The sequence below is a fragment of the Lacerta agilis genome, chromosome 4 (assembly GCF_009819535.1).
Source record: "Lacerta agilis isolate rLacAgi1 chromosome 4, rLacAgi1.pri, whole genome shotgun sequence".
Lineage (NCBI taxonomy): Eukaryota > Metazoa > Chordata > Lepidosauria > Squamata > Lacertidae > Lacerta > Lacerta agilis.
The window spans coordinates 70,293,770-70,317,864 of NC_046315.1; the positions used below are offsets into that span (position 1 = coordinate 70,293,770).

The 24,095-nt window shown below is 41.8% G+C and overlaps 1 protein-coding gene across 6 annotated transcripts in view; it reads left to right on the forward strand.

The window, feature by feature from the left end:
* HERC2 (HECT and RLD domain containing E3 ubiquitin protein ligase 2) overlaps window positions 1-24,095 on the forward strand; it is a 93,345-nt gene that overhangs the window by 15,460 nt on the left and 53,790 nt on the right. For 4 of the 6 annotated variants that reach the window (XM_033147517.1, XM_033147520.1, XM_033147518.1 and 1 more), the window contains 31 exons: window positions 617-836; window positions 1,201-1,301; window positions 2,056-2,212; window positions 3,095-3,205; window positions 3,399-3,570; window positions 3,752-3,925; window positions 4,669-4,857; window positions 5,806-5,957; window positions 7,053-7,210; window positions 7,316-7,429; window positions 7,780-8,031; window positions 8,472-8,665; window positions 8,914-9,114; window positions 9,870-10,098; window positions 10,220-10,344; window positions 11,539-11,717; window positions 12,388-12,572; window positions 13,161-13,316; window positions 13,405-13,590; window positions 13,817-13,987; window positions 14,081-14,184; window positions 14,950-15,100; window positions 16,858-17,072; window positions 19,633-19,765; window positions 19,857-19,984; window positions 20,085-20,280; window positions 21,035-21,171; window positions 21,918-22,091; window positions 22,184-22,320; window positions 23,063-23,214; window positions 23,864-24,055. In XM_033147517.1, the coding sequence (XP_033003408.1) occupies window positions 617-836; window positions 1,201-1,301; window positions 2,056-2,212; window positions 3,095-3,205; window positions 3,399-3,570; window positions 3,752-3,925; window positions 4,669-4,857; window positions 5,806-5,957; window positions 7,053-7,210; window positions 7,316-7,429; window positions 7,780-8,031; window positions 8,472-8,665; window positions 8,914-9,114; window positions 9,870-10,098; window positions 10,220-10,344; window positions 11,539-11,717; window positions 12,388-12,572; window positions 13,161-13,316; window positions 13,405-13,590; window positions 13,817-13,987; window positions 14,081-14,184; window positions 14,950-15,100; window positions 16,858-17,072; window positions 19,633-19,765; window positions 19,857-19,984; window positions 20,085-20,280; window positions 21,035-21,171; window positions 21,918-22,091; window positions 22,184-22,320; window positions 23,063-23,214; window positions 23,864-24,055 (5,145 nt within the window). The remainder of the gene's footprint in view (window positions 1-616; window positions 837-1,200; window positions 1,302-2,055; window positions 2,213-3,094; window positions 3,206-3,398; window positions 3,571-3,751; window positions 3,926-4,668; window positions 4,858-5,805; window positions 5,958-7,052; window positions 7,211-7,315; window positions 7,430-7,779; window positions 8,032-8,471; window positions 8,666-8,913; window positions 9,115-9,869; window positions 10,099-10,219; window positions 10,345-11,538; window positions 11,718-12,387; window positions 12,573-13,160; window positions 13,317-13,404; window positions 13,591-13,816; window positions 13,988-14,080; window positions 14,185-14,949; window positions 15,101-16,857; window positions 17,073-19,632; window positions 19,766-19,856; window positions 19,985-20,084; window positions 20,281-21,034; window positions 21,172-21,917; window positions 22,092-22,183; window positions 22,321-23,062; window positions 23,215-23,863; window positions 24,056-24,095) is intronic. The other 2 variants (XM_033147521.1, XM_033147522.1) reach the window with 2 other exon arrangements.

Genomic DNA, 24,095 nt, shown 5'->3' on the forward strand with positions numbered 1-24,095 from the left:
TCTTGAGTGGATTGTTTGTCACTAATGGGGAGCAGACCTCTAGTGTGTTTGGTGTCCATAGGAGCTATTAAAATACACTCCTAAATTTGTCTAGACGGGGGGGGGGGATTAGCTAATATGAAAGGCAGGTACTATACCTGACTCATCCAGGCATTCAGTACCTACGATTAAAATTAATTGGGGAGTGCATGTAAAGTAAGTCATGCAACATCTACTCACATATTCCCAAATATACATGGAGTCCTATTGAAACTTTCTCTTGAGATGTGTGTAATCCTTTTTATAAGGAGTGAGTAGTATTTCAGGCATGTTTCTATTTACTGAAGGCAGATGCTGAAGCTAAGCTGGTTTGCATCTGACCAGTGCCTGAATGAAAAATGTCTCATAACTTCCTGTGCCGCACCTTGCTGGAAGAAATGTAGGATATAAATGAAAACAATGAAGTATGTGTCCTTTCAGAATCTTGGCTCTATATTGTACTGCATTGCACATCAAATGTGAAAAATGGCTGCTCCTAAAATGGAGGGTGTCTTATTTCTTTCCCTTGCCATAAAACAATTGTATGCATCATGCTGAATGTTTCAGATTAGTAATATAGTTCTTCTGTTTCTTCTAGATGCGAATGAGCTGAAAGAGTGCCTTTATGTACTTGTGAAGGAGCAGCAAGCTCTAGCCAAGAAAACAGCCACCACCACACTCTCTGCTCTGAAGCTGAAACAAAGGCTTGCTATCTTAGAGCGCTATTTTATTGCATTAAATAGGACTGTTCTACAGGAGAATGTCAAGGTTAAGTGGAAGAGCAGCAATATCCCCCTGCCTGCAGTGGACAAGAAAAGGTAGTGTCTTTCTCAAAGAAATCTCTTCCCCTTGTAGAACACTGCCTTTCCCCCTTCGCTTATTGGTTACTATTTCGCTACAGTTTTGGTTCCTCAGTGTGGGGAAATATCAGCTGCTTATAATCTTTATTTTTGTGTGGACAAGAATATTAATGCGTTATGCAGCTGTTGAAACCAGATTGGTTGCAGGGTGGTAGAGCGGCTGTTTCCTGGCCGTATACCAAAGATGTTAGTGCACTGTTTGGATATTTTGGCGTAGTCAGGATTGATTTCTGGGTCTTAACATTTTGAAGAACATTTGTATTGACACTTAGTTTTAAGCAAGAGGTACATTATTCTCTAATCATCTTTTTGTTGGTTACAGTCCCAGACCTGTAGGCAAAGGTGTAGAAGGTCTTGCCCGGGTAGGATCCAGAGCTGCCCTTTCATTTGCCTTTGCATTCCTTCGGAGAGCTTGGAGATCAGGTATTGTTGGAAGATGCTGAGTGTGTATCTTATTAGGCTGGTAAACATTTTGCCATCTAACTGTTGTGTTGCATTTAGGTATTTTTTAGGGCTATCTATATCTGTCTGTCTGTCTGTCTGTCTGTCTGTCTTTCTGTCTATCTATCATCTATTCAGAGTAATTTCCATTGTTTAATCAGATTTACCCCCAGTTCATTCTCATTAGCAGACACTGAACGATGACTACCTGAGAAGTTGTGCACACTCATAAGTCTGCTGGTCTGGGGACATCTAGCAAGTTGCAGAATTTGTATAGGGACAGAGGAAGCGGACTTAAAATTGAGTCAGACCAGTGATCCATCTAGCTCAGTGTTGTCTAGCAGCAGCTTTCCAAGGTTTCAGACGGGGTTCTCTCCCAGCCCAGCCCACACATGCTGGCAATTGAACCTGGGACCTTATGCATGCGGAGTAGAAGCTCTACCATTGAGCTACAGTTCTGCTTTGACAAGCACAAGCCTTGCATATGAAGAACTGGTTACTTTGACTCCTTAGCCTTGTTTGCAAAGTGGTTTGTGGGTGATCTTCATTCTCTCAGCTTCCCAGAAAGAAGGTTTCTATTACTTCCATTTTATAGATGCAGGGTTATAGCAATGATGTGGCAATTCAATTTATGGTCTGGATTTCCACTGTGTATGTGCAGATCAGTTGTGAGGGAATGCCATTAATCTGAGTTGCACTGTACTACGAAACACCCTAACATGGCTAATGTTTTTAGGTGAGGATGCAGATCTTTGCAGTGAACTGCTACAAGAATCCCTTGATGCCCTACGAGCATTGCCAGAAGCATCCCTCTTTGATGAAGGAACAGTATCATCTGTATGGCTGGAAGTTGTGGAACGAGCAACCAAATTTCTAAGGTCTGTTGTAACTGGGTAAGTCTTTCTCTAAAGAGTGCTTGAACTTTTTTTTAAAGTCACATTCAAGGTTTCATACTGAACAATAGTTCCTGTGTTCTTTTCTTGAATGCCTAGATAGCTCTGTTGGTTAGTGCATCTGTCAGCCTAGATAGCTCAGTTGGTTAGAGCATGGTGCTGATAACTCCAAGGTTGTAGGTTCAATCCCTGTATGGGACTGCTGCATATTCCTGCATTGCAGAGGGTTGGACTAGATGATCCTCGGGGTCCCTTCCAACTCTACAATCTGATCTCTATGACCTATAAGGAAACTAGAGTTAAGCATTTGGGTATCACTTTTTTAATGTCTTGCAACGGCAATATGGTGAATATGAACTATGGCTTATATTTCTTTCTTTTTTAAATGGCGTACCCTTGGCTTATTCATAGAATATATATATATATATATATATATGTGTGTGTGTGTGTGTGTGTGTATGTGTGTGTGTATATATCTAAATGCATGTCAGTGTGGAGTAATAGCCTTGCTGCATTTAAAGTTTGCGTATAAAGAAATTAGTAATGGAGGAATGAAAAAAAACTTGCCTTACACCAAATCAGACCTTTAATCCATCTGATTCAATATTGCCTACACTGACTGGCAGTGACTGTCCCAGGTTTTGAAGAACTGTATATCCTTTTGGTACCTGATGAATGCCAGGATTGAACCGGGGGCCTGCTGCATGTGCTCCGTGGGCTGAGCTGTGGCCCTTTCTCTAAACTGGGAAAGAATTAAATCAGTGAAGTCGCTTAATTATGTTGTGAAATGTGTCTTCTGTCAAAGTACAGAATACGAAATGGTTTTTTGCTTTCATATATCGGAATATTTACCTTAAAAAAAAATTCCGCTTTTAAAATTAGGGACATCCATGGAGCTCCAGGAACAAAAGGATCTGGAAACATTCCGTTGCAAGACCAGCACTTAGCACTTGCTATACTACTAGAATTGGCTGTCCAGAGGGGCACACTAAGGTGAGTAATGCAAGGATTTCATCAGTTCAAAATCTGTTCACAAGTTACATCAACACTACAGTCTTGATTTCACCATTGTTAAAATTTGGTAGCAGTGGGGAGTTCTTTGTGAAATATAAGCAAGGTGAAAATGGTAGCAATGTGAGGTTTCTTCTACAATATTTCCAACTTTGGTCATTTCACCCCCTCTCAGCCAAATGTTGTCTGCTGTCATGCTATTGCTCCAACTCTGGGACAGTGGTACACGGGAAACGGACAATGAGCGATCAGCGCAGGGAACCAGTGCCCCCCTCCTTCCTTTGCTGCAAAGGTTTCAGAGCATCATTTGCAATAAAGAGATCAGCAGTACCGAAGAAGAGCTTCAGGTATGTACCTTTATGATGAGTTCATTTAGCCTGTGAGTCTGGAACAATATTTAATTGATGTTAAAGGGAACGTATTTATGTAGCTTTCCTTTACGGGGATACTGAACCTGCAGCCCTTGGCGTTATCAGCACCGCACTCTAGCCAAGTGAGCTATCTAGCTGACTTTAATTTTTGCTTTAGATGCTGTCCTACCCGCTGAGTCCAAATGAAAACTTCCTAAGGTATCTAATATTGCCACAGGACAATGAGCTGGCCATTGATTTAAGGCAAACAGCAGTTGTGATTATGGCTCACTTAGACCGCCTGGCTACTCCCTGTATGCCTCCACAGTGCAGTTCTCCAACATCACATAAGGTAACTTGCATATGCTGTCTACTAACAGCTTTCTGTGGATAAAGTTAACTGGTAAATTAAAATGTAACAAATCTGATTGGGATCTCAAGAGGCGCTTATGCTCATGCGAGGGGCTCAGTTTAGCCCAGTAACATTTTTTACTTTGAGCATCTGGCTTCTGCTACCACAGCCTGCTTTTATAGTTTTTTTTCCAAATCAGTTTGTCACACAGCATAGAGAGCTCCTTGAATTTCTTGTTCTGCTTCTGCTCATTCTGCATGGGAGGGTTTCATAGTTTTCTAGAGAAGGTTGAGGGACTAGAGTGGATGAGGGATGGCATTGCAAAGGCTTGGAGGTGCTGAAGTATGGGTTGAATCTCTGCCTGCTTCCCTTCCAAATCCTAATAGATAGACAAAGCAATCAAATATGGCCCTTTGTAACTTAACTTTGTCAGCCACTTACATCAACTTTTTAAATGTGCATACCAATTTCCAGAGAATAAAATACAATTGTGAAGTACATTAAAAGCAATTAAATTGAACTAACGCAATGCAAGTACTTTAAACCTTTTATCTGTTGTTCCAAAGCTTTCACCACCTTTAAAAAACAAAACCATATTTACTTACATTCCCCATTTTCTTTTGATAGCTTTGAGTCCATAAATCTGGAGCCAGTTGAAAAATTAGTTGAAGCACTGTAATTTCTAGAGATTCTGTTTGGACAGATGTTTGATAAAAGTTCTTAAATTATGAATTGCTTTCCAGGGCTCTTTGCAAGAAGTTATTGCGTGGGGTTTAATAGGATGGAAATATTATGCCAACGTGAGTGGTCCAATTCAGTGCGAAGGACTTGCCAATCTTGGAGTGATGCAAGTTGCTTGCGCAGAAAAACGCTTCTTAATCTTATCTAGAAATGGACGTGTTTACACACAAGCATACAATAGTGATACACTGGTAGGTGACTTCCGATTACTTCCTAATTTTTTTTAAAATAACTTGTAGCTATTAAAATAATGTTCTTGTTGCAGGTATGATGGAGCTCATGGTAGCAATATCTCCTTTTTTCACTTTGCCTGGCAATGCAGTATTCGTATCTGTTTTTAAAGAAACTCTGTTGTTTCATTTCTGGTGTTAATGAATACTGCCCTGAACTGTTTCCTGGACACAGCTTGCTGTATCATTTCTGCCTTTGTAATTGAGTACGGTATATGAAATGCGTTTTGCAAAGCTGATTTTGATCAATGGATGTGTTTTCTTCCTTCCAAGCTTGACGTGATGTGGAAGAAGTGTACATTATTACTAATACCGTTAGTTTTACTATTATTTATTTATTTATTACCTTCATGCATCTCCAGTCTCCCCATTTGTAAAAAAAGCAGCTGTGGGAACTCCCAATTGGTTTGTGGGACGAGGTGTAACCTTCCCCTTCACTTTCCAGTTATTTAAACCTTCCTGCTGCCAGTACTCTACTCTTAGCTATGAGAAGGATCAAAGATGCAATACTATACATACCCGTCTTCTCATAAGTGGCCGGAGTGAAATAGGGGAAGCAGTTCAGAGGGAAAGAAGTTTTGTTTTGTTTTGTTTTTTTAAAAAAACCCCTGAAGAAACAATATTCCCCAGTGGTGCAGTCCTTATCCAGTTTGAGGATTGGGTTCCTGGATTTCCCATGTAATTTGGATCTTGAAGGTTTCTAAATATAATAGTTTCTCAGAGCGTTCAGCTATTGAAACTTCTCGCCTTATTAATTCAATTGAAACCCATTTTCTAAAAAACCAAAACCAAAAAAGATATGACCTATAACTTCTTTGTATAAGGTTTCTTAATGCTTGTCTGTTTGCTTCCATTTTTCTGTAAGTCATAACATGTATGCATGTTTTTTTGTGTTGTTGAACTTCATAGGGACCTCAGCTGGTGCAGAGTCTTGCTTCTAGAAACATTGTCAAGATTGCCGCACACTCAGACGGCCACCACTACCTTGCCCTGGCAGCAAGTGGTGAAGTTTTCTCTTGGGGGTGTGGAGATGGTGGGCGACTCGGCCATGGAGACACTGTGTAAGTATCCTAGAATGCTGGTGACTTAAATGCATAATGAAGTAAAATAGAGTAGGATATTTGTTCTGCTTCTGCTGTGAATTGGGTGGCATTTCTTTTAAAACTTCATTTTACTTGGGTTCCCCCCCCCACTCTCGTCACCCCTTTCCCCGTGTCTTTTCTGTACTGGGCATTCTAAATTGCAGCTGTCTCTTTATTTTGTGGTTCTGATGCATATTGATCTACAGTAGACTCACTAGGAAGCCTTCATTCCGAATGGTTCAATAATCCAGTAGCTATCAAATTTCTATTTTCTTTGTAGAGAAGAGGTAACAATCTGGAAGACAGCTAGCCAGATAGTGAGTGAGTGAATGAATGAATGTGTGTTTTGTGTGTGTATGACTAAGTGATTTTGATGGCTCAGTTGATATTTCAGTTTGATAGTTCTGCATTCATGGGTTATTCTGATACCACCTCCTTCCTTCCTTCCTTCCTTCCTTCCTTCCTTCCTATTTGTTAATTATATTTCTATTCTGCCTTTTCTCCATGAAGCTCAAAGCAGTGTACATGGGGTCCCACACCCATTTATTTTCCTATCAACTCTGTGAGGTATTTCAGGCTGAGACTGAGTGACTGGCCCAAGATTGAGTAGGAATTGGAATTTGGTCTCCTCATTCTACAACTTGCTCCCTTCTCTGCATACTATGTTTAATCACAGGAGTCTTCAGTCAATTGTGTTTTTCTGTTACATCCGATCCATGAAATGATGCTTCCTGGGTTTGGAACAAGCTAGAATCCTTGCTTGTTCTGAACCCGGGTACCATAGTTTCTTGGTTCAGACATAATGGGAAACTATGTTTAACTGAAATCTTCTGGAGTAAACGTCTCATGCTAAGGAAGGAAAAGAGACTCCCTATGCAAGCACGAGGCTTCTAAAGCCAAAATAGGGTCATTGGCCCATTTTTCTGGGCATCTCAGTGGCCTGGCCTGGTTCAGATGTCACTGTAAATTGGGGTGGGTTGATTTTTCTGTACCTGGCACTTGTGTAGATAGTATATATTGCCTTCTTACAATGATGACTTTCAATGCTTTCCTGGTTCCCCCCTTTCCCCACAGCCCTTTAGAAGAGCCGAAGATGATTTCTGCTTTGTCTGGGAAGCAGGCTGGAAAGCATGTTGTACACATTGCCTGTGGAAGTACCTATAGTGCTGCCATCACTGCTGAAGGAGAGTTGTACACATGGGGGCGAGGAAACTATGGCAGGCTAGGTCATGGTATGTGCTTTTCTTTCTTTAAATTGTTTAAGTTGTGAAGTCTCAAGGTTTAAACGTGTCTTGGTATATAGCGCAGTAGTATCTAGTTTTTATTTTGTTCCAAAGGCTCCAGTGAAGACCAGACAATCCCAATGTTGGTTACCGGGCTGAAAGGACTGAAAGTCATTGATGTCTCTTGTGGGAGTGGCGATGCTCAGACTCTGGCTGTGACTGAAAATGGTTAGTGGAACAACCAATAGCATAATTAGCCCTGCCAGCTTTTAGTTAACACTTGGGATATTTGGGAAGCCATGTGCCTCTTTCTTGTTTCCGTTAGGATTTGTGTGCTAGCTTGAACTGTGTGTCCAACTGTTAATAAAATTGTTAGCCAAATATGCACAATGTGTGCCAGATTAATTATCTCTATTCTCAGAATATTGTGAAGCCAGGTGTGCAGTATTAATTTCTAGCTGACCATCTGGGTATATTATTTCTGGTTTTTTTAATCCCCCCCCCATGTTTATTTTGTTGCTGCTCATGGTCTAAAGATACAAAGCTGTTGCTACATCTAATGTAATTTACTTTTCCAGGTCAGGTGTGGTCTTGGGGCGACGGAGATTATGGAAAGCTGGGAAGAGGTGGCAGCGATGGTTGCAAAACTCCAAAACTGATAGAAAAACTTCAAGATTTGGACGTTGTCAAAGTTCGCTGTGGGAGCCAGTTTTCCGTTGCGCTTACGAAAGACGGGCAGGTCTACTCTTGGGGAAAGGGTGACAATCAGAGGCTTGGGCATGGAACAGAGGAACATGTTCGATATCCCAAACTGCTTGAAGGTTTGCAAGGTAGGCTGTGTTAACTAGAATATTGTAATTTTGAGAAAATGATGAGCTTAGCGCCCATTCTGTGCAAATTGGTGGGGAAAATATTTTTTAATATTTGAACCCTGGTCTCCCAGATCCTAATCCTATGCTTGAAGCACTACACCACATTGTCTTGTGGGCTTCTTGCTGGCATTTGATGGGCTTCTGTGAGAACAGAACGCTGGGCTAGGTAGGCTTTTGACCTGATCGATAAGGGCTGCCCCTACGTTAACTTAATTTTTTAAGAAGGGAGACACTTGGAAATCTTGGTTACTGGTGCAACAAACATTGCCATCCCTTGCTGATTTCTTGTTTTGTAGGCATTGCTAAAGAGAGAGCTCTCCTCCTCTAGCCAGGCTATAAGATGTGGTTGTAACACTGATCTTTCTCATTATCTGTATGTGTGCCCCCCCCCCCCCCAGGAAAAAAAGTAATAGATGTAGCAGCTGGATCCACCCACTGTTTAGCACTCACAGAAGACAGTGAAGTATATAGCTGGGGAAGCAATGATCAGTGCCAGCATTTTGATACCCTGAGGATCACTAAACCTGAGCCTACTGCTCTTCCTGGACTAGATTCTAAGCACATTGTTGGCATCGCTTGTGGGCCAGCCCAGGTAGGCTTCAATTTTACTGTTTTTTTAAAAATATATCTTTAGATATATAAAAATATAAAATAAAACATAAAAATATATTTAGATATTCCCATTGGAGTGGGAATCCTTGATTATGGAAGTCCCTTTTGTGATGCAGTTTCTCTTCTCAGTTACTACTTGCCTTTAATTCTAGTCTCTCCCCCCCACCCCACCCCCTGGCTTGGTCTTAAGTTTAACATTGCTGCATATCTTTTTGTATTTCCTTCTAGAGCTTTGCTTGGTCATCTTGTTCCGAATGGTCTATCGGTTTAAGAGTGCCTTTTGTGGTAGATGTTTGCCCAATGACATTCGAACAACTGGATCTCTTACTGAGACAAGTGACGGAAGGAATGGATGGCACTTCGGACTGGCCCCCTCCGCAAGAGAAAGAATGTATGGCTGTGGCTACTCTGAACCTTCTGAGACTTCAGGTATCTTAATGGTTGCTGAACTAAGACTGAAATTACAAAATCTGAACAATTGTGCGGATCACATTGACTTTTAAAAGTGCAATGGCCGTTGTATTTTGTGTTGACTGTTGATTCATTTATTACAAAAAAACCCTTGTAATTTGCCAAATACTTTGCAGTGCTAATCAATTCAGAAAGAGTTGTTTGTTACTCCAGTTTCCTTTCTGCAAACTGCAGTTTAAATAGCAGCAATTCTATGTTCAGCCAGGTTATTTATTACTGAGCTGGCACTGGAAGCTGTACCTGGCTCTCTCTCTCTCTCTCTCTCTCTCTCTCTCTCTCTCTCCTCTCTCTGTGTGTGTGTGTGTATGTGTGTGTGTGTATTGTCCAGTAGCACCTTAGAGACCAACTAAGTTTGCTACTGGTATAAGCTTTTGTGTGCATGCACTGGACAATTTTTTTTGTGTGCTACTGGACAATTTTTTAAATATATTTTGACTGCGTCAGACCAACACGGCTTACCTACCTGAATCTAGTTCTGCATAGCTCAAGGATACATTTGCTTTACCATGCCTTCCTGGACAGATTGGAGATATTCTGCTTTCATTTGCTAAATAACTTATACAGACGATGGAAATACATGTTTGGTGCTGCCAAACTGTTGTGCTGTATGAAACTTGGAAATAGAAAATGCTTCAGAATACTATTTCATCCCCCCCTGAATGGGTTTCAGCTTTATCACTGATAAAGAAACCTCTCTGTGTTTTGTCTTTCAGCTTCATGCTGCAATCAGCCACCAAGTGGACCCAGAATGTCTTGGTTTGGGATTGGGTAGTGTCTTACTCAACAGCTTGAAGCAGACAGTAGTGACTTTAGCAAGTAATGCAGGTGTGCTCAACACCGTTCAGACAGCTGCCCAAGCGGTGTTGCAAAGTGGGTGGTCTGTGTTGCTGCCAACAGCTGAGGAACGAGCGAGGGCTCTTTCGGCACTTCTACCCAGTGCAGGTATGCCTGGTCACGTGGGTGGGGAAGGAAGATGTTGCCTAAGCCGTTTTGTGCTCCCTCATATGCACCTGTATGTGTGTGTTGGCGTTCTAGTCAAGTAAGAGTTTCTGTCAATGTTTAGTTTCAGGGAATGAAACAAATGTAAGTCCAGGCCGTAGATTCATGATTGATCTTCTGGTTGGAAGCTTAATGGCTGATGGGGGTCTTGAGTCTGCACTGAATGCTGCGATCACTGCAGAAATCCAGGTATGCTTACTTTGTACAACTTGTACATTCTGATGAAATGGAAAAGATTACTGTTGGAAACCGGTTAGTTTCAAACTAGCCCCTGTTTTTTGTTGTAATATAAAAGAGTGGAGTGAATATTTATTTTGTTTTGAAAGGATTAGAAAAGACTGCGTAAGTAGGTGGGCATTTCACGTAGTAGATTAGAAAGCTGGTTGTGTCATTCCAGATCAACCTTGCTTTTCTATTGATTGAAAATATCCAGAGTTAACTGTATCACTTGTAACTTTTTGTTTAAGAGGCTTTCTCTCTGTGTAGTCTGACCCTGCCTAGAATTTGGTGCCTCAAGCCCTCAAAAGTTTAGACTTGTGCATGAGGGTAATAACCATGTAATAGCTGCATATTACACATAGCAAAACCTCTTCTGTAGCTGCTTGGAAATCTATGAAAGTACCACTGGCATTGCTGTGTCTTGTGAGGAGGGAAATGGCATCTCAGCTCTATCCTGCTGCTCTCTTCCTGAATAGAAGAACTTGGTCATGACAAACAAACATACAAACAAACAAACATGCATAGTAGATAAGTAATTCTGAAAATCTTAACTTCTTATCACCTGGATAGTTGACGTTGCCCTATAGTGGAAGTCTGTTTTCCATTTTCACACCTCTTGTTGATATTGAGAAATGTGTGGCTTATAAAACCATAGCCATCATTCTTCAGATGAAGAAATTAATGCAGCTATCTTTCTGGACAAGTTTCTCCATTACATCCATATAGTTCACTTTGAGGAAGTGATGAGAAAAGACGGGACAGCATCTTTTCAATGACAAATAGTTCCTTTGTGCCTGATGCTTTCATTTCCACAATTATCCAACCTACGTGGGTTCAGGATTCTTTGAGCAGTGACTTATTTATTCAGTATTATTGTGTCCTTGGGTTCAGCTGCTCATTCTACTCAAATTATTTCCAGTGCAGTCTCTGTTGCTTTCTGTTCCATGAACCAGCCATGTGGTCCTAATACCAATGCCGGACTGCTAACTTTACTTCAGAAGGAAAAATCCAATAGAATATACTGTAGTGTGTAGGAATGCCATTAATTCAGGCTTCCGTGGCAGAACATTCTGTGTTTGTTTTTTTTAGTGGACATGACTCCCATTCGTTTCAGCTACAGTATAGAATGTTTACTGGTTTCACTTTCAACTTTTCATTTTGTAGGATATAGAGGCAAAAAAAGAAGCCCAGAAAGAAAAAGAAATTGATGAACAGGAAGCAAACGCATCAACACTTCACAGGAGCAGAACACCATTGGACAAAGACCTCATTAATACTGGGATCTATGAATCTGCAGGAAAGCAGAGCTTACCTCTGGTTCAGCTAATTCAGCAATTATTAAGGTAGTTTTTCAGCAAGGCTATTTACTGAATCATTACCCTTTTCCACATTTTATTCTTTTAAAAAACAAAACAGAAAACCTCTGGCCTCTGTTTCCTCCTATGCTGCTTCTTTGTTCCTGGGCAGTCTTTTTGTTGTTGTTGTTAAAGTTTACTGTGTGGTAATTATCAAGGTATAAGAATCGCGTGCGTATCCTGGGTTATCACTGTATGGTATTGGGGTTAGCCATTTTAAAATGGAAGAACTGTTCTGAGAATAGCCAAGCCTTTAAGCATACCTAAAGTAGCTTTTTGGCTTTCAGCCAGTGTGCTTTATATTATCCAATTTGATACTACTTTGTACCTAAGAACACATAACCTACATTAATGCAATAGATTTTAGTAAGAATATCATATTGCCCAACACTTCAGCACAGTACTTCTCTTACAGCAGCTTATTTTGTCAGCACTGATGGAACTGGGGATGATGTAGAAAAATAGATAATCTTCATTTTTAGGAATACAAAACAAATTGCTCTTCTGAGACTATAATTGTTCCAACGTAGCCAATCAAAATGCCTGAGCTTCCTGACTCCCAAGAATCACAACAAAATCTTAGTTTGTCCCTAGTTAGTTGTTACCTGTTTATTCAAGATGTCTTTTAAAACCTTCTTTAAAACATTATTCCCATCAGGAACATTGCTTCCCAGACGATAGCTAAACTGAAAGATGTGGCTCGCCGTATTTCTTCCTGCTTAGATCATGAACATTACAATAAAGAGAGGTCTGCTTCTCTAGACTTGCTGCTGCGTTTTCAGCGTTTGCTTGTGAGTAAGCTGTATCCAGGCGATAGTGTTGGCCAGATCCCAAATACATACAGTAAGTAGTACTTCTTTTTGGCTATTGTTAGCATGCTGTTAGGGACCCAGGTGGTGCTGTGGGTTAAACCACAGAGCCTAGGGCTTGCCGATCAGAAGGTCGGCGGTTTGAATCCCTGCGACGGAGTGAGCTCCCGTTGCTCGGTCCCAGCTCCTGCCCACCTAGCAGTTCGAAAGCACGTCAAAGTGCTAGTAGATAAATAGGGACCGCTCCGGCGGGAAGGTAAATGGCGTTTCCGTGCACTGCTCTGGTTTGCCAGAAGCGGCTTTGTCATCCTGGCCACATGACCCGGAAGCTGTCTGTGGACAAACGCCAGCTCCCTTGGCCTATAGAGCGAGATGAGCGCCGCAACCCCAGAGTCGGACACAACTGGACCTGATGGTCAGGGGCCCCTTTACCTTTAGCATGCTGTTGACGTCCATTTAAAAACTGTGTTAAAATAGCTTTTTCAAACTGCTACTTTACTCTGCAAGTTAGCTGTGTTTAAATGCTTTAATAGTTAATAATAACAAGCCCTTTTCAGGTTTTGACTTTCTAGATGTTGCTTATGATATTTAAAAATAATGGTTCTTTTTATTTTTTTGACAGGTCCTGAACTTTTAGGAGTTGGTTCTCTGTTGAAGAAATACACAGCCCTTTTGTGTACACATATTGGAGACATTCTGCCTGTAGCGACTAGCATTGCATCCACCAGTCACAGGCATTTTGCAGAAGTATCTCGCATTGTAGATGGAGACCTAACAGGTACTGACTCGTCTTGTCCTTTGTTTTAGAGCCCGTCTAAAGGGTTAACTCTTCCAGAGCTTAGCTGAATGTCTCTATTTCCCCTTAGGTGTACTTCTTCCAGAGTTGGTCGTATCTATAGTACTACTTCTCAGTAAAAATGCTGGGCTCATCCAGGAAGCTGGTGCGATTCCTTTGCTGGCTGGTCTGCTAGAGCATTTGGACAGATTCAATCATTTAGCTCCTGGTAAAGAGAGAGATGACAATGAAGACTTGGCTTGGCCAGGAATAATGGGTATGTTCTTTCCTGCAAACGCTTAGAACACTTGCTGGATCTTTCTAGCAGAGCTTCTAGCTTGCCTTTGCAGGTAGGCTTCAAAAGCTTTGTCTTGGCACAAAAACTACTTGCAACAGGTTACACTGTTATGTAGAATTTTCCTTGCTCTTCGATTCTTCACTCTTTTGGTTGGACCTTTTGGTTGTGAACCATAGCAATAACATGTATTTTTTTCACCTGTTAGGTTCATTTTTTACAGGGCAGAATTGCAGAAACAATGAGGAAGTGACACTTATACGGAAAGCCGACTTGGAGAACCACAATAAAGATGGCGGCTTCTGGACAGTGATTGATGGCAAAGTGTACGATATAAAGGATTTCCAAACCCAGTCCTTAACAGGAAGCAGTATACTTGGTGAGATGTCACTTTGCTAACAAAACAGATACTAAACAGATTCCTATCTTGTTCGGTTGCCTCCTTAACAGTTTGTTCCCTGGTTTCTTTTAGCTCAGTTTGCTGGAGAGGACCCAGTTGTAGCTTTGGAAGCAGCTCTGCAGTTCGAGGATACAAGAGAATCGATGCATGCCTTCTGTGTCGGCCAATATATGGAGGTAAGAGGGTTTTCCAGACAATTGCTAGCGGGCACAAAGGACAGGTGGGGAGCTCACCCCATTGTGGGGATTCGAACCGCTGACCTTCTGATCAGCAAGCCCTAGGCTCTGTGGTTTAACCCACAGTGCCACCTGGCACCTCACTCTTAATCAGGGCTTTTTTCAGCCGGAACTCACAGGAACTCAGTTCCGGCACCTCTCAGGTGGGCACCATTTCCTTTATAAGAGAACAAGGGAAGTGTTCATGGTGAGTCCCAGCACCTCTTTTTCTAGAAAAATAGCACTGCTCTTAATTAATTACCTTTGTGATTAGACAACTATCCAGTTTTTATGAATTCCTGATGTTGAGGTCTGGTTTTTTTTCTTAGTTTTTAAGAAAGGAAAGACCCACCCACCTCAGCCTTCCCCACCCTTTTCCAAGCTGCTTGTTGATTTCCCTCATAGGCCTGTATAAAGACAACAGAGCTATATTTCTAGCGTTCAGCTGTGACTGTGGGTTAGGACAGTTATTAGTCTTTCTCTATGGTTGGATCCCTTCCCGTCCTTTGCCCTTCCTGTGTTTGTCTCACATTACAATTGAATACCATGTTCAGGTTCCTGATGATGTTTTTTTGTTAAACTCAAAACTCTTCAAGTAGCTGCACATCACTTGATTATGAAGAGGTTCCCCCCCCCCCCATGGATCGGGGAATTTGGTATTAGTCTATATATCTGTCAATCAGTACGATATCACAGCTCTTTTGTTCTTTTCTTCTTTTGTTGTAGCCTGACCAAGAAGTGATTACTACGCCAGATACTGGTAGTCTATCGTCGCCTCTCATAGACACTGAAAGAAATTTAGGACTACTTCTTGGTCTGCATGCTTCATATCTGGCAATGAGTACACCCCTTTCTCCTGTGGAGGTTGAATGTGCCAGTAAGGATATCTTTATTCCAATTAAATGTAACTAATATGAAATTGGGGATGTGCTCATATTTTTAAGTCCATGTTTTAGTGTTAACCCACTAACCACAGTAAGTGATTTAGTGCTATACATCAGAGGTTTTCAACCTTTTTGAGTCCATGGCTCCTTGGACCAACTACATTCTTTCTGCAGCACCCCTGTGGGGCTCAGGAGCCCAGTTACATCACCCCTTGCCTGCAGACCTGGCAACCTCTCACCTTTTTTTGAGCACTCTCCCTTGTGGAGTGTTCCTTTAGCCTCCTCTCCCCTCTCCTTAGGAGTTGTCCAGACAGCTGCTGCAGCCGTCCTTGGTCTCTGAGCTGCCCCCCACCCCAATGTGTCTCAAAGAGAGGTTCCTCCCAGAGGCACCATTTGTCTGGGGAGCTTATAGCCAGGGCTGCTACAATAAATAACTGTGCAAGCCTTGGTGAGGCAGAGATGCAAGAGGGCATCAGAGGAGGGAGGGAAAGAAAGAGGGACAGAAGCCAATGTTGCCTGCGGCACCCCTGACCATCATTCAAGGCCGTCATTCAGGGTGCAATGGCACACTGGTTGAAAACCGCTGATATATATGTTTACTCAAAAAGAAAGCCCAACGAGTTCAGTGGAACTTACTCTGGGGCATAGCTGTCAACTTTCCCCCTTTTTAAAGGGAAATTCCCTTATTCTGAATAGGATTCCTCGCAAGAAAAGGGAAAAGTTGACAGCTATGCTCTGGGGTAAGTATTTATAGGATTGCAGCCTTTATAACACAACTTGCCCATCATTTCTGTGGGCCAGTATGTAAAGCTGCAAAACAATTTCTATTCAAAGCATAATTCAATTCAGTAATTTTTGGGATAGAACTATATGTATGTGCAACAAGTTAAGTACTTATGTAATGAAGTGAAAACAAGAAGCAAACTATCTTGGAGAAGGACAATTATTCTATAAACTGTTAGTATACTACTTTGTTTCAAAACTGGCAGATGGTCTGACTTGGGAGAAATTATTGCTTTCCATGCATGAGTAAATGCATGGGCAAGGCTGAATAATGCAATAACAGGTGTCTGATCCCCAAAAGTAGCTTAGTTCGAGTTTAGATTGACGTGCATTGCTGCTGTCTTAACATTTAAAAAAAGGATAGTTTGCTTTTGTTGTATTTTAAATTTTGTGTGCTACTTTTTGTGCTCAAGGTGGAGTAAAATAATGTGCTAAAATTTGTTGAAAATATGGGGCCAAATTACAGCTATTGATTAAGATGAACTATATCATGGTGTGGCCAAAGCTCAGTAATGCACCTGCTTTGCTTGCAGAAGGTCCCAGTTCAGTCTTTAGCATCTCCATTTTCAATAAAACCTAAGTTCAGGTAGTAGGGAAAAGACCTGCTGCCCGAGACTGGAGAGCCCTGACAATTGGAGGAGATTTTATTGATCTAGATGGGTTAACTATTTTTCTCGTTTAGTATCTGGAACTAATTATTTTTAAATTATTTGAAGCAAAAAGGGAGCTTCCACAAAACTGTTTCTGAAAGAATCCTTTAAAACATACATGCATCAAATATTGCATATAACTTCAGGGTAGACCATTGAATCCTCTTTTCTTAAGCAGAAGAATTACACTTTTACCTGCGTAAGAAAACTGCAAAAGCAACGTGCTTCAATGTCTTCCTATACCTTCCAAACTATTCCCTTAAAAAAAAATAATGCTTGTAACACACTATTTTAATCTATTTCTTTTCTTCTTGTAGAATGGTTGAAGTCTTCTATTTTCTCTGGAGGCTTGCAAACTAGTCAAATACATTACAGTTACAACGAGGAGAAGGATGAAGACCACTGCAGCTCTCCTGGCAATACCACCCCCAACAAATCAAAGCTGTATTCCCACCGACTGACCTTGAGTGACCATTCACAGCCATTTCTGCAAGCGATCGCAGACAACAACATCCAGGACCACACGGTGAAGGTAACAGTGCACTGTGTGAAGGACATAGGCTGATGCTTCCTACCCTGGCCATAGCCCTCTAAGGAGACAAAGTTGGATGGATTATCTCACTCTAGCCATTGAAATGGTCGGTGGGATTCTTGGCAGCTGGGAACCACGAGTCTCTTAGTTTGTAGGAATACCAGGGATTATTATGCAGTTGACCTCTGTACTCCTGTCCAGGGACCCAAGGCAAGAGCTCATTGGGTGCATTGGGCCAGAATCTGCATTTTATCAACTGGCAGTGGACTTTGTCTTTGGGAACATTTGACTCTCAGTATTTTTTATTAACCAAAGATGGGGAGCCTGAAGCCCTCCAGTTGTTACTTAGCTGCCATTATCACTGACAGTTGGCTTTGCTGGCTGAGGCTTATGGGAGTCCAACAATCTCAGGGGAAGGCATGATTTTCCACCCCTGCTAATACAGATTTTTGTTTCCTCTTTCTCCATTGTGAGCTGAGTAGTTCCAGGCCTCCTTGTCAATAAATCATAACAGGGCAAAGTGTTACCTTGCTAATAGGAATAGGAACACCTGAATAATTCAAATAGTGTATGTGTAGCAAATCATACAAAAGGCCTCTGGTTGGGTTCTTCTCCACAGGGCATTTTTCAGTTCTCTTCTTGACTGGTGGCTGCTTTTAGTTTTGCTGATTGTTGCCTTGATCCATACTACTCATTGAGGGTGTTGGAGCTACTACAACAGCTCTAATTCATCTCTCCCTCTCACCCCCAAACCCTTTCTCTTCTGAGTATGCCAGGAAAATAGCATCTGCCAACCACCACCTCTGAAAAATTCTGCCGAATAACATAAATAAAACCATGTGTGAAATATGAAGTACGCTGTTCATCTAGCTGCCACTTTTTCCTTATGTTTGGTGTCTTTGTGTATGATATGAAGGAATGCCGTGTCTTTTTATCCTAATTGGTTACCAGTGTGGCTTGCTTTGGGTGAGGAAAAATGGATTGTGGATTTCCCACAGATGGAGAAATGCATCCAAGAATGCTTCTTAAGTAACGCCTTGAAGAAATATTATCTCTTGGGATTATGCCATAGAAGGCAAATGAAACTAGTATCATGTGGCCTACAAGGGATGGGTTGTAATTACTGTAGTAACTTTTGGAGAAGCTTTGCCTGTTAAGACTTGTAGCTTTGTTGAGTCTTTATTTGAAATTACCTCATTTGAAAGTATAGCATACAGAAAATGTAAGGAGAGGAGCTGCGATTTTTGGCTTTAGGACCAGACCTGACTTTGGCCATCCATATTCTACAGAGGTACCTCTGGTTAAGTACTTAGTTCATTCCAGAGGTCCGTTCTTAACCTGAAACTGTTCTTAACCTGAAGCACCACTGAAGCACGATTTCTGTTCTTATCCTGAAGCAAAGTTCTTAACCTGAAGCGTTATTTCTGGGTTAGCAGAGTATGTAACCTGAAGCATATGTAACCCTAGGTACCACTGTAGTGGCCTCCAGGTTTTACTTCCGTAATGCAGCATAAGTACACTGCCTCTTGAAGACAACCCAGAAACTTAAATGGTTTCCAAATTTGGCTTCCAGCGTTTTGACTCCTTGCCCAATTGCTCCTGGGTTCAGTCAGCTCGCCAAAGTCCTAAATCTTTGAAGAGACTTTGGTTCTCCAGAGGTTGCTGAACCACAACTCCCATCAGCCCCTGCAAGCACAGCCATTCAGTGGTAGGGGCTCTGGGAGTCATAGCTCAGTGACATTTGGAGGGGCCAAAGGTCCCCACACATGATGAAAGGTTTGGGGCAAAATATTTAAAGAATCTCCTTCTATATGAAGCTGCCTGAGTGCTTCATTCTTCATTTAAGGCCTTGCTTCAGGTGGTGTCATGATCAGAAATGTGTCAGGTGGGTTACCAAGTCTTGAGAGCTACCACTGAAAAGACCTATCACTGCCTGTATTTTATCATCCTGTCAGAGGAATTTGGGGCTATTACAGAATACTGCTTTGCCGGGGGGGGGGGGAGACCTGTGGCTCTCTGGTGGGCTCCATCTCTCAAAAGACACATTCAGTGCTGCCAATACTCATGAAAGATGACACTTGTAGTTCAGCTACATTTGGAGGGCCAAAAGTTCTTCACATCTGCTTTTATAGTGATTTGATGCTGCTCCTGTTTTCAGTTCTTTTTTTTTCATTTCTTAAGCTTGCATTGTTTGCAAGAGGGTTTTTTTTTTTGGTCCCACTGTTTTACAGTATTTTCTCTCTCTGCATATGTTTCTGCCTGTGGAGGATAATATCTGTCTGTCTATCTATCTATCTATCTATCTATCTATCTATATCCCACGGTAAATCTTCAGAATGCCACAACTCTTTGCTCAGTTTTTTTCTTGTACAGCGTACACGCAGCATTATAGCACTATCAGGGACTCTTAGTAGCTCATAGGGACAGAGTTTGAAATGATTATCAGTCAGAACAAGCTTGCAAATATTTGTTAATTTTTTATTATTATAAAAAGTATCGTCCGCTGCAGTGCATGGATACTGCAGTGATATTTCGACTAAGCGTGTTCATTTTTGTGCAGGACTTCTTATGTCAAGTGGAGAGGTATTGCAAACAGTGCCATTTGACAACACCAATTACGTTCCCTCCAGAGCACCCTGTGGAGGAAGTAGGACGTCTGTTGCTATGCTGCCTTCTAAAGCATGAGGATTTAGGTATCTACATTTGACAAACAATTGTTCTGAAATTCTTACTGTATTATTTTGAATTGCAATGAGATCTTCTCTCTCATTCCCCCTCTTAAAGGTCACGTAGCACTCTCGCTTGTTCATCCTGCTATGCTAGGAGTTGACCAAGTTAAACATCGTGTACTTCCAAAATCTGTAGCAGATGTGTGTCGTGTTGTCTACCAAGCAAAATGCTCACTGATCAAGGTAAGCATCAGACCAAAGAATCACTGGTACCCTTTCTTGAGACATTAGGTGTTACTGTTACTTTACTAACAGAGGGATCTGTTTGCATTGTCGTTTTAAGACTCACCAGGAACAAGGAAGATCTTACAAAGAGGTTTGTGCCCCAGTTATTGAGCGTTTGAGGTTCCTCTTCAATGAATTGCGTCCGGCAGTGTGTAATGACCTCTCCATTATGTCCAAGCTTAAAAGTCTAAGTTCTTTGCCCCGATGGAGAAGGGTAGTTCAGAAGATAATTAGAGAGCGAAGAAAAAAGAGAGGTAAATGTTTTGAAATACAATTTCTTGTTGAAGGCCAGAGACTGTTATGCATTTTGTCAGTTGGCTTGTGAGGTAGAATACAATAGATGCTTGCTTCATTCTCAAGCAAGACTTTTGCATCTCATTAAAAAAAATTCCATAAATATATCTCTTGCTAGATCTCAGTTAGTACTATGTGGGCTCTATCTAATTGCAAACGACATAGTGTAATTAGAAATTGGAGGGGTACAGTTCAGGGAGAGGGGAAAAGAAGGGGTGTCTACTTGCAGTTGTGTGTCACTCTGAATTCTTACATTTTCGTAAAGCAGTGTTTTCTATGGAAGCTCCTATTTTTCTTGGTAATTTTTTTAAAAAAATAGTTTTGCTCATGCTTTTGGAAGTGGATAAACGTGACACAAATTTGATGTACAGTGGCACCTTGGTTCTGGAACAGATTAGTTGTCGAACAAATCAGTGTTCTGGTTTGTGAACGTTTTTCAGAAGCCGAACACCTGACGCGGCTTCTGCTTGAGTGCAGGAAGCTCCTGCAGTCAATTGGAAGCTGCGCCTTGGTTTTGGAACGGTTCCGGGAGTCAAATGGACTCCCGGAATGGATGTAAGTTCGAGAACCAAGGTTCCACTGTATTGAAGTAACATTTTAACTGTATTTTGAAACGGTATGTAACCCACTCTGGGGCCCAAGGGTGAAGGGGGCACACTAAATAAATAAATAAATAAATAAATAAAGTATGTTTGCTTTATGTCTTGCTGCTAGTCCCTAAAAAATCTGAGCCGTCTGATGTGGAAGAGTCCAAAATTGGGAATGAGGAAAGTGATTTGGAAGAGCCTTGTGTCATACCTCACAGCCCTGTGACAGCTGATAAAAGGCCCTTGTCAGCCAAATCGCCCAAGGTATGCAGAGTATCAAGTACTAAATTTGGACCAGCTGCACAGTAGCTGACGACCATTCAGAATATGGGAACGTGGCAGCTGAGTGTCAGGCAGTATGTTTATCAATGCGGTAGTCATGTTAGTTTGTCACTGTGAAAACAAGCGCATTAGTCTGTTGCTGCAAAAGCAGCTGCGCAAAGAGAGAGATGAATTACATTATTAACAGTGGTCACTCACAAAACAGTAGATAACACAATATGTATGCATCTTTGTGGCATACGTGCTGCCACAGGCGCGCTCTGTAGAGGAAAGTTGTGCATTTGGATATCCTTGCTGAACCTTACTTTGTATATACATGACACGCTAGTGTGCAAGGACTTCCTCACAGTCACACAGAGAGGATCTCTAGTTGGGTGTTTAAGTGAACTGGCACCAAGTCTTGGCTGAACTTCCTTTGTGTCATAAATGTAGATTTTAAATGTCATCATTGGCCTTCCTTTGTAGCTAAAGGTAATTCCTTCTGCCTGTTGAATTCTACCTTTTTAAGTTAAAAAGTGTCGCACTTTTTATGAACTTCCTTTGTGTCATAAATGTAGATTTTAAATGCGGTGTACGTAATAGGTCACATTTGTAAAACCTTTCTTGGTCATAGAACTTAGTGCTTTAAATTTTTCTATATTAACGTGCCACTGTGGGGCAAGCATTATTTTCAGACTGATTTCTTAGGTTATTAATTCAAGTGTAAATGTGCATTTTGTTTTTTCTAGGATAAATGGCAGCCGCTGATCAACACAGTTACGGGTGTTCACAAATACAAATGGCTGAAACAGAACGTCCAGGGCTTATATCCCCAGTCTGCTCTTCTCAATACCATAGTTGAATTTGCTTTAAAAGAAGAGCCCATTGATGTTGAAAAAATGAGGAAGTGCTTACTAAAGCAGGTAAGGCATGGCTCACTTCATATGGCGGGGCCTTACTGCGTAAAGATCTTACACAGAGAAAATCGTTACCTCCTTTCTCTCTTGTTTTGTAGCTAGAAAGAGCCGAGGTTCGTTTAGAGGGCATTGATACAATCCTAAAGCTGGCAACCAAGAGTTTCCTGTTGCCTTCTGCACAATACGCTATGTTCTGTGGATGGCAAAGACTTATTCCGGAAGGAACCAACATAGGGTAATTTTCGTTCTCCCTTGCATCTCACACTTTCTCACCTAATCTGGCTCTTTGTTGTGCTGTTTAGGTGAAGCATAGGGGTTTCACAGGGGGACCATGGGAACTTTGACGGTGAACACAAGCTCCAGTATGGCACAGGTGGAGCACTAGGTGATGATGTTCATGGTCCTGGTATAGCATTTATGTGTCATAGGAGCACCTTGTTTCTTACAGTAGTAGTGGTGGGAAACCTCCAGTCTGCCAGGCATCCCCCATTTGGCCTGCATTGTATTTTGGCTCAAACTATGGCCACTTGCCCATCACTTTGACATCATATAATGTCAGGCGCGGGACAGGTAAAGCCGCAGCACCAAATTCCAACGCAAGAGTCTGCACTCCCACTTCTTCCTTTGCAGTCGTGGGTTTAAATTTGAATCGCCAGATGTCATATGACATTGGGTGATGGTCAGGTGGGGGCAGCTGCATGCAGAGTGGTCCAGGTCTGGGTTCAGCCGCCTGACCAGATCCTACCCTTCTCCTTGAGCTAATGCAAATGTGTCCTTGGAAAGTCTTGCAAAGGCACAGAAGGTGGGGTTCTGAGAGGGTTTGAACAGCAGATGGTCAGCTTTTTCTTGCTTGCGTGTGGCCCCCAACACTGTTGTCGCACTTTGCAGCAGTATCCGCTTGTGATGCAAAATAGGTGTTAAGGTAGGTTACAATTCTGAAAACGCTGGAAATCATGGCTTGCTTGTTATCCACATAGGGAACCCTTAACAGACTGCTTAAAGGATGTGGATCTGATTCCGCCTTTCAATCGTATGCTCCTGGAAGTTACTTTTGGGAAGTTGTACTCATGGGCAATTCAGAACGTTCGGAACATCTTGCTTGATGCTAACAACAGGTTCAAAGAACTAGGTGAGTATTACCAATACTCTTCTGTAACTTAAAAATAAAATAAAAACTCCAATTGGTTTACTTTTCTTTTGTGTCTGTTAGTTGGGTGCAAGTTGCTGAATTTCCACGAAGTTTCAAAAGTATTTTTTGCACATCTTGCAGCCACCAAATCGTGCCTGTGTATCTGACGCTCCTTTCTCCCCCTAACCACCTATCCAAAGCTGGCTGTGGGACATGGCATATTCAGGGATGTTGTTGGGGTTGTACTTACGCTCTTCCATGTTGCTTCTGGGGAGTTTAGTTTCTTAGGAGAAAGATGGAAGGAAGTGAGCCCTCTCTCCTGAGGTGCACATTCTGGGAGGTACTCGTCGCTTTGGCTCATAATCTCGTTCCTCCTTTGAAGATTTGGCTATCAAGCAAATTTTTGTAGTGACCATACATCCAGTGAAATGTGGTTTTGTATTTGCAAGCCTTACTTAGATGAAGTGCTGTCATGTGAATCTGTTCTTTCCTTGGAGAGCCTGCTGGGAATTTCTGAAAACAGAGGCAACTTAACTAGTAAACCAGTTCCAGGAGCAAACTAAGAGTCATCTCAAGGTCATTTACTTGAGCTGATAAGCAGCCATTGCCTTGCATGTGTCTGTTAAAATGTATCCTATTTCTCTGCTAGGAATCCAACCTGTTCCCCTACAAACCATTACCAATGAGAACCCTGCGGGACCAAGCCTTGGGACTATTCCACAAGCACGTTTCTTATTGGTCATGCTTAATATGCTAACCCTGCAGCATGGTGCAAACACCATGAACCTTCTTCTCAATTCTGGCATGTTGGCACTGACGCAAACCACATTGCGACTGATAGGTACGTTTGCTACTTGGGAAAGACCCATCTCACCTGTCAT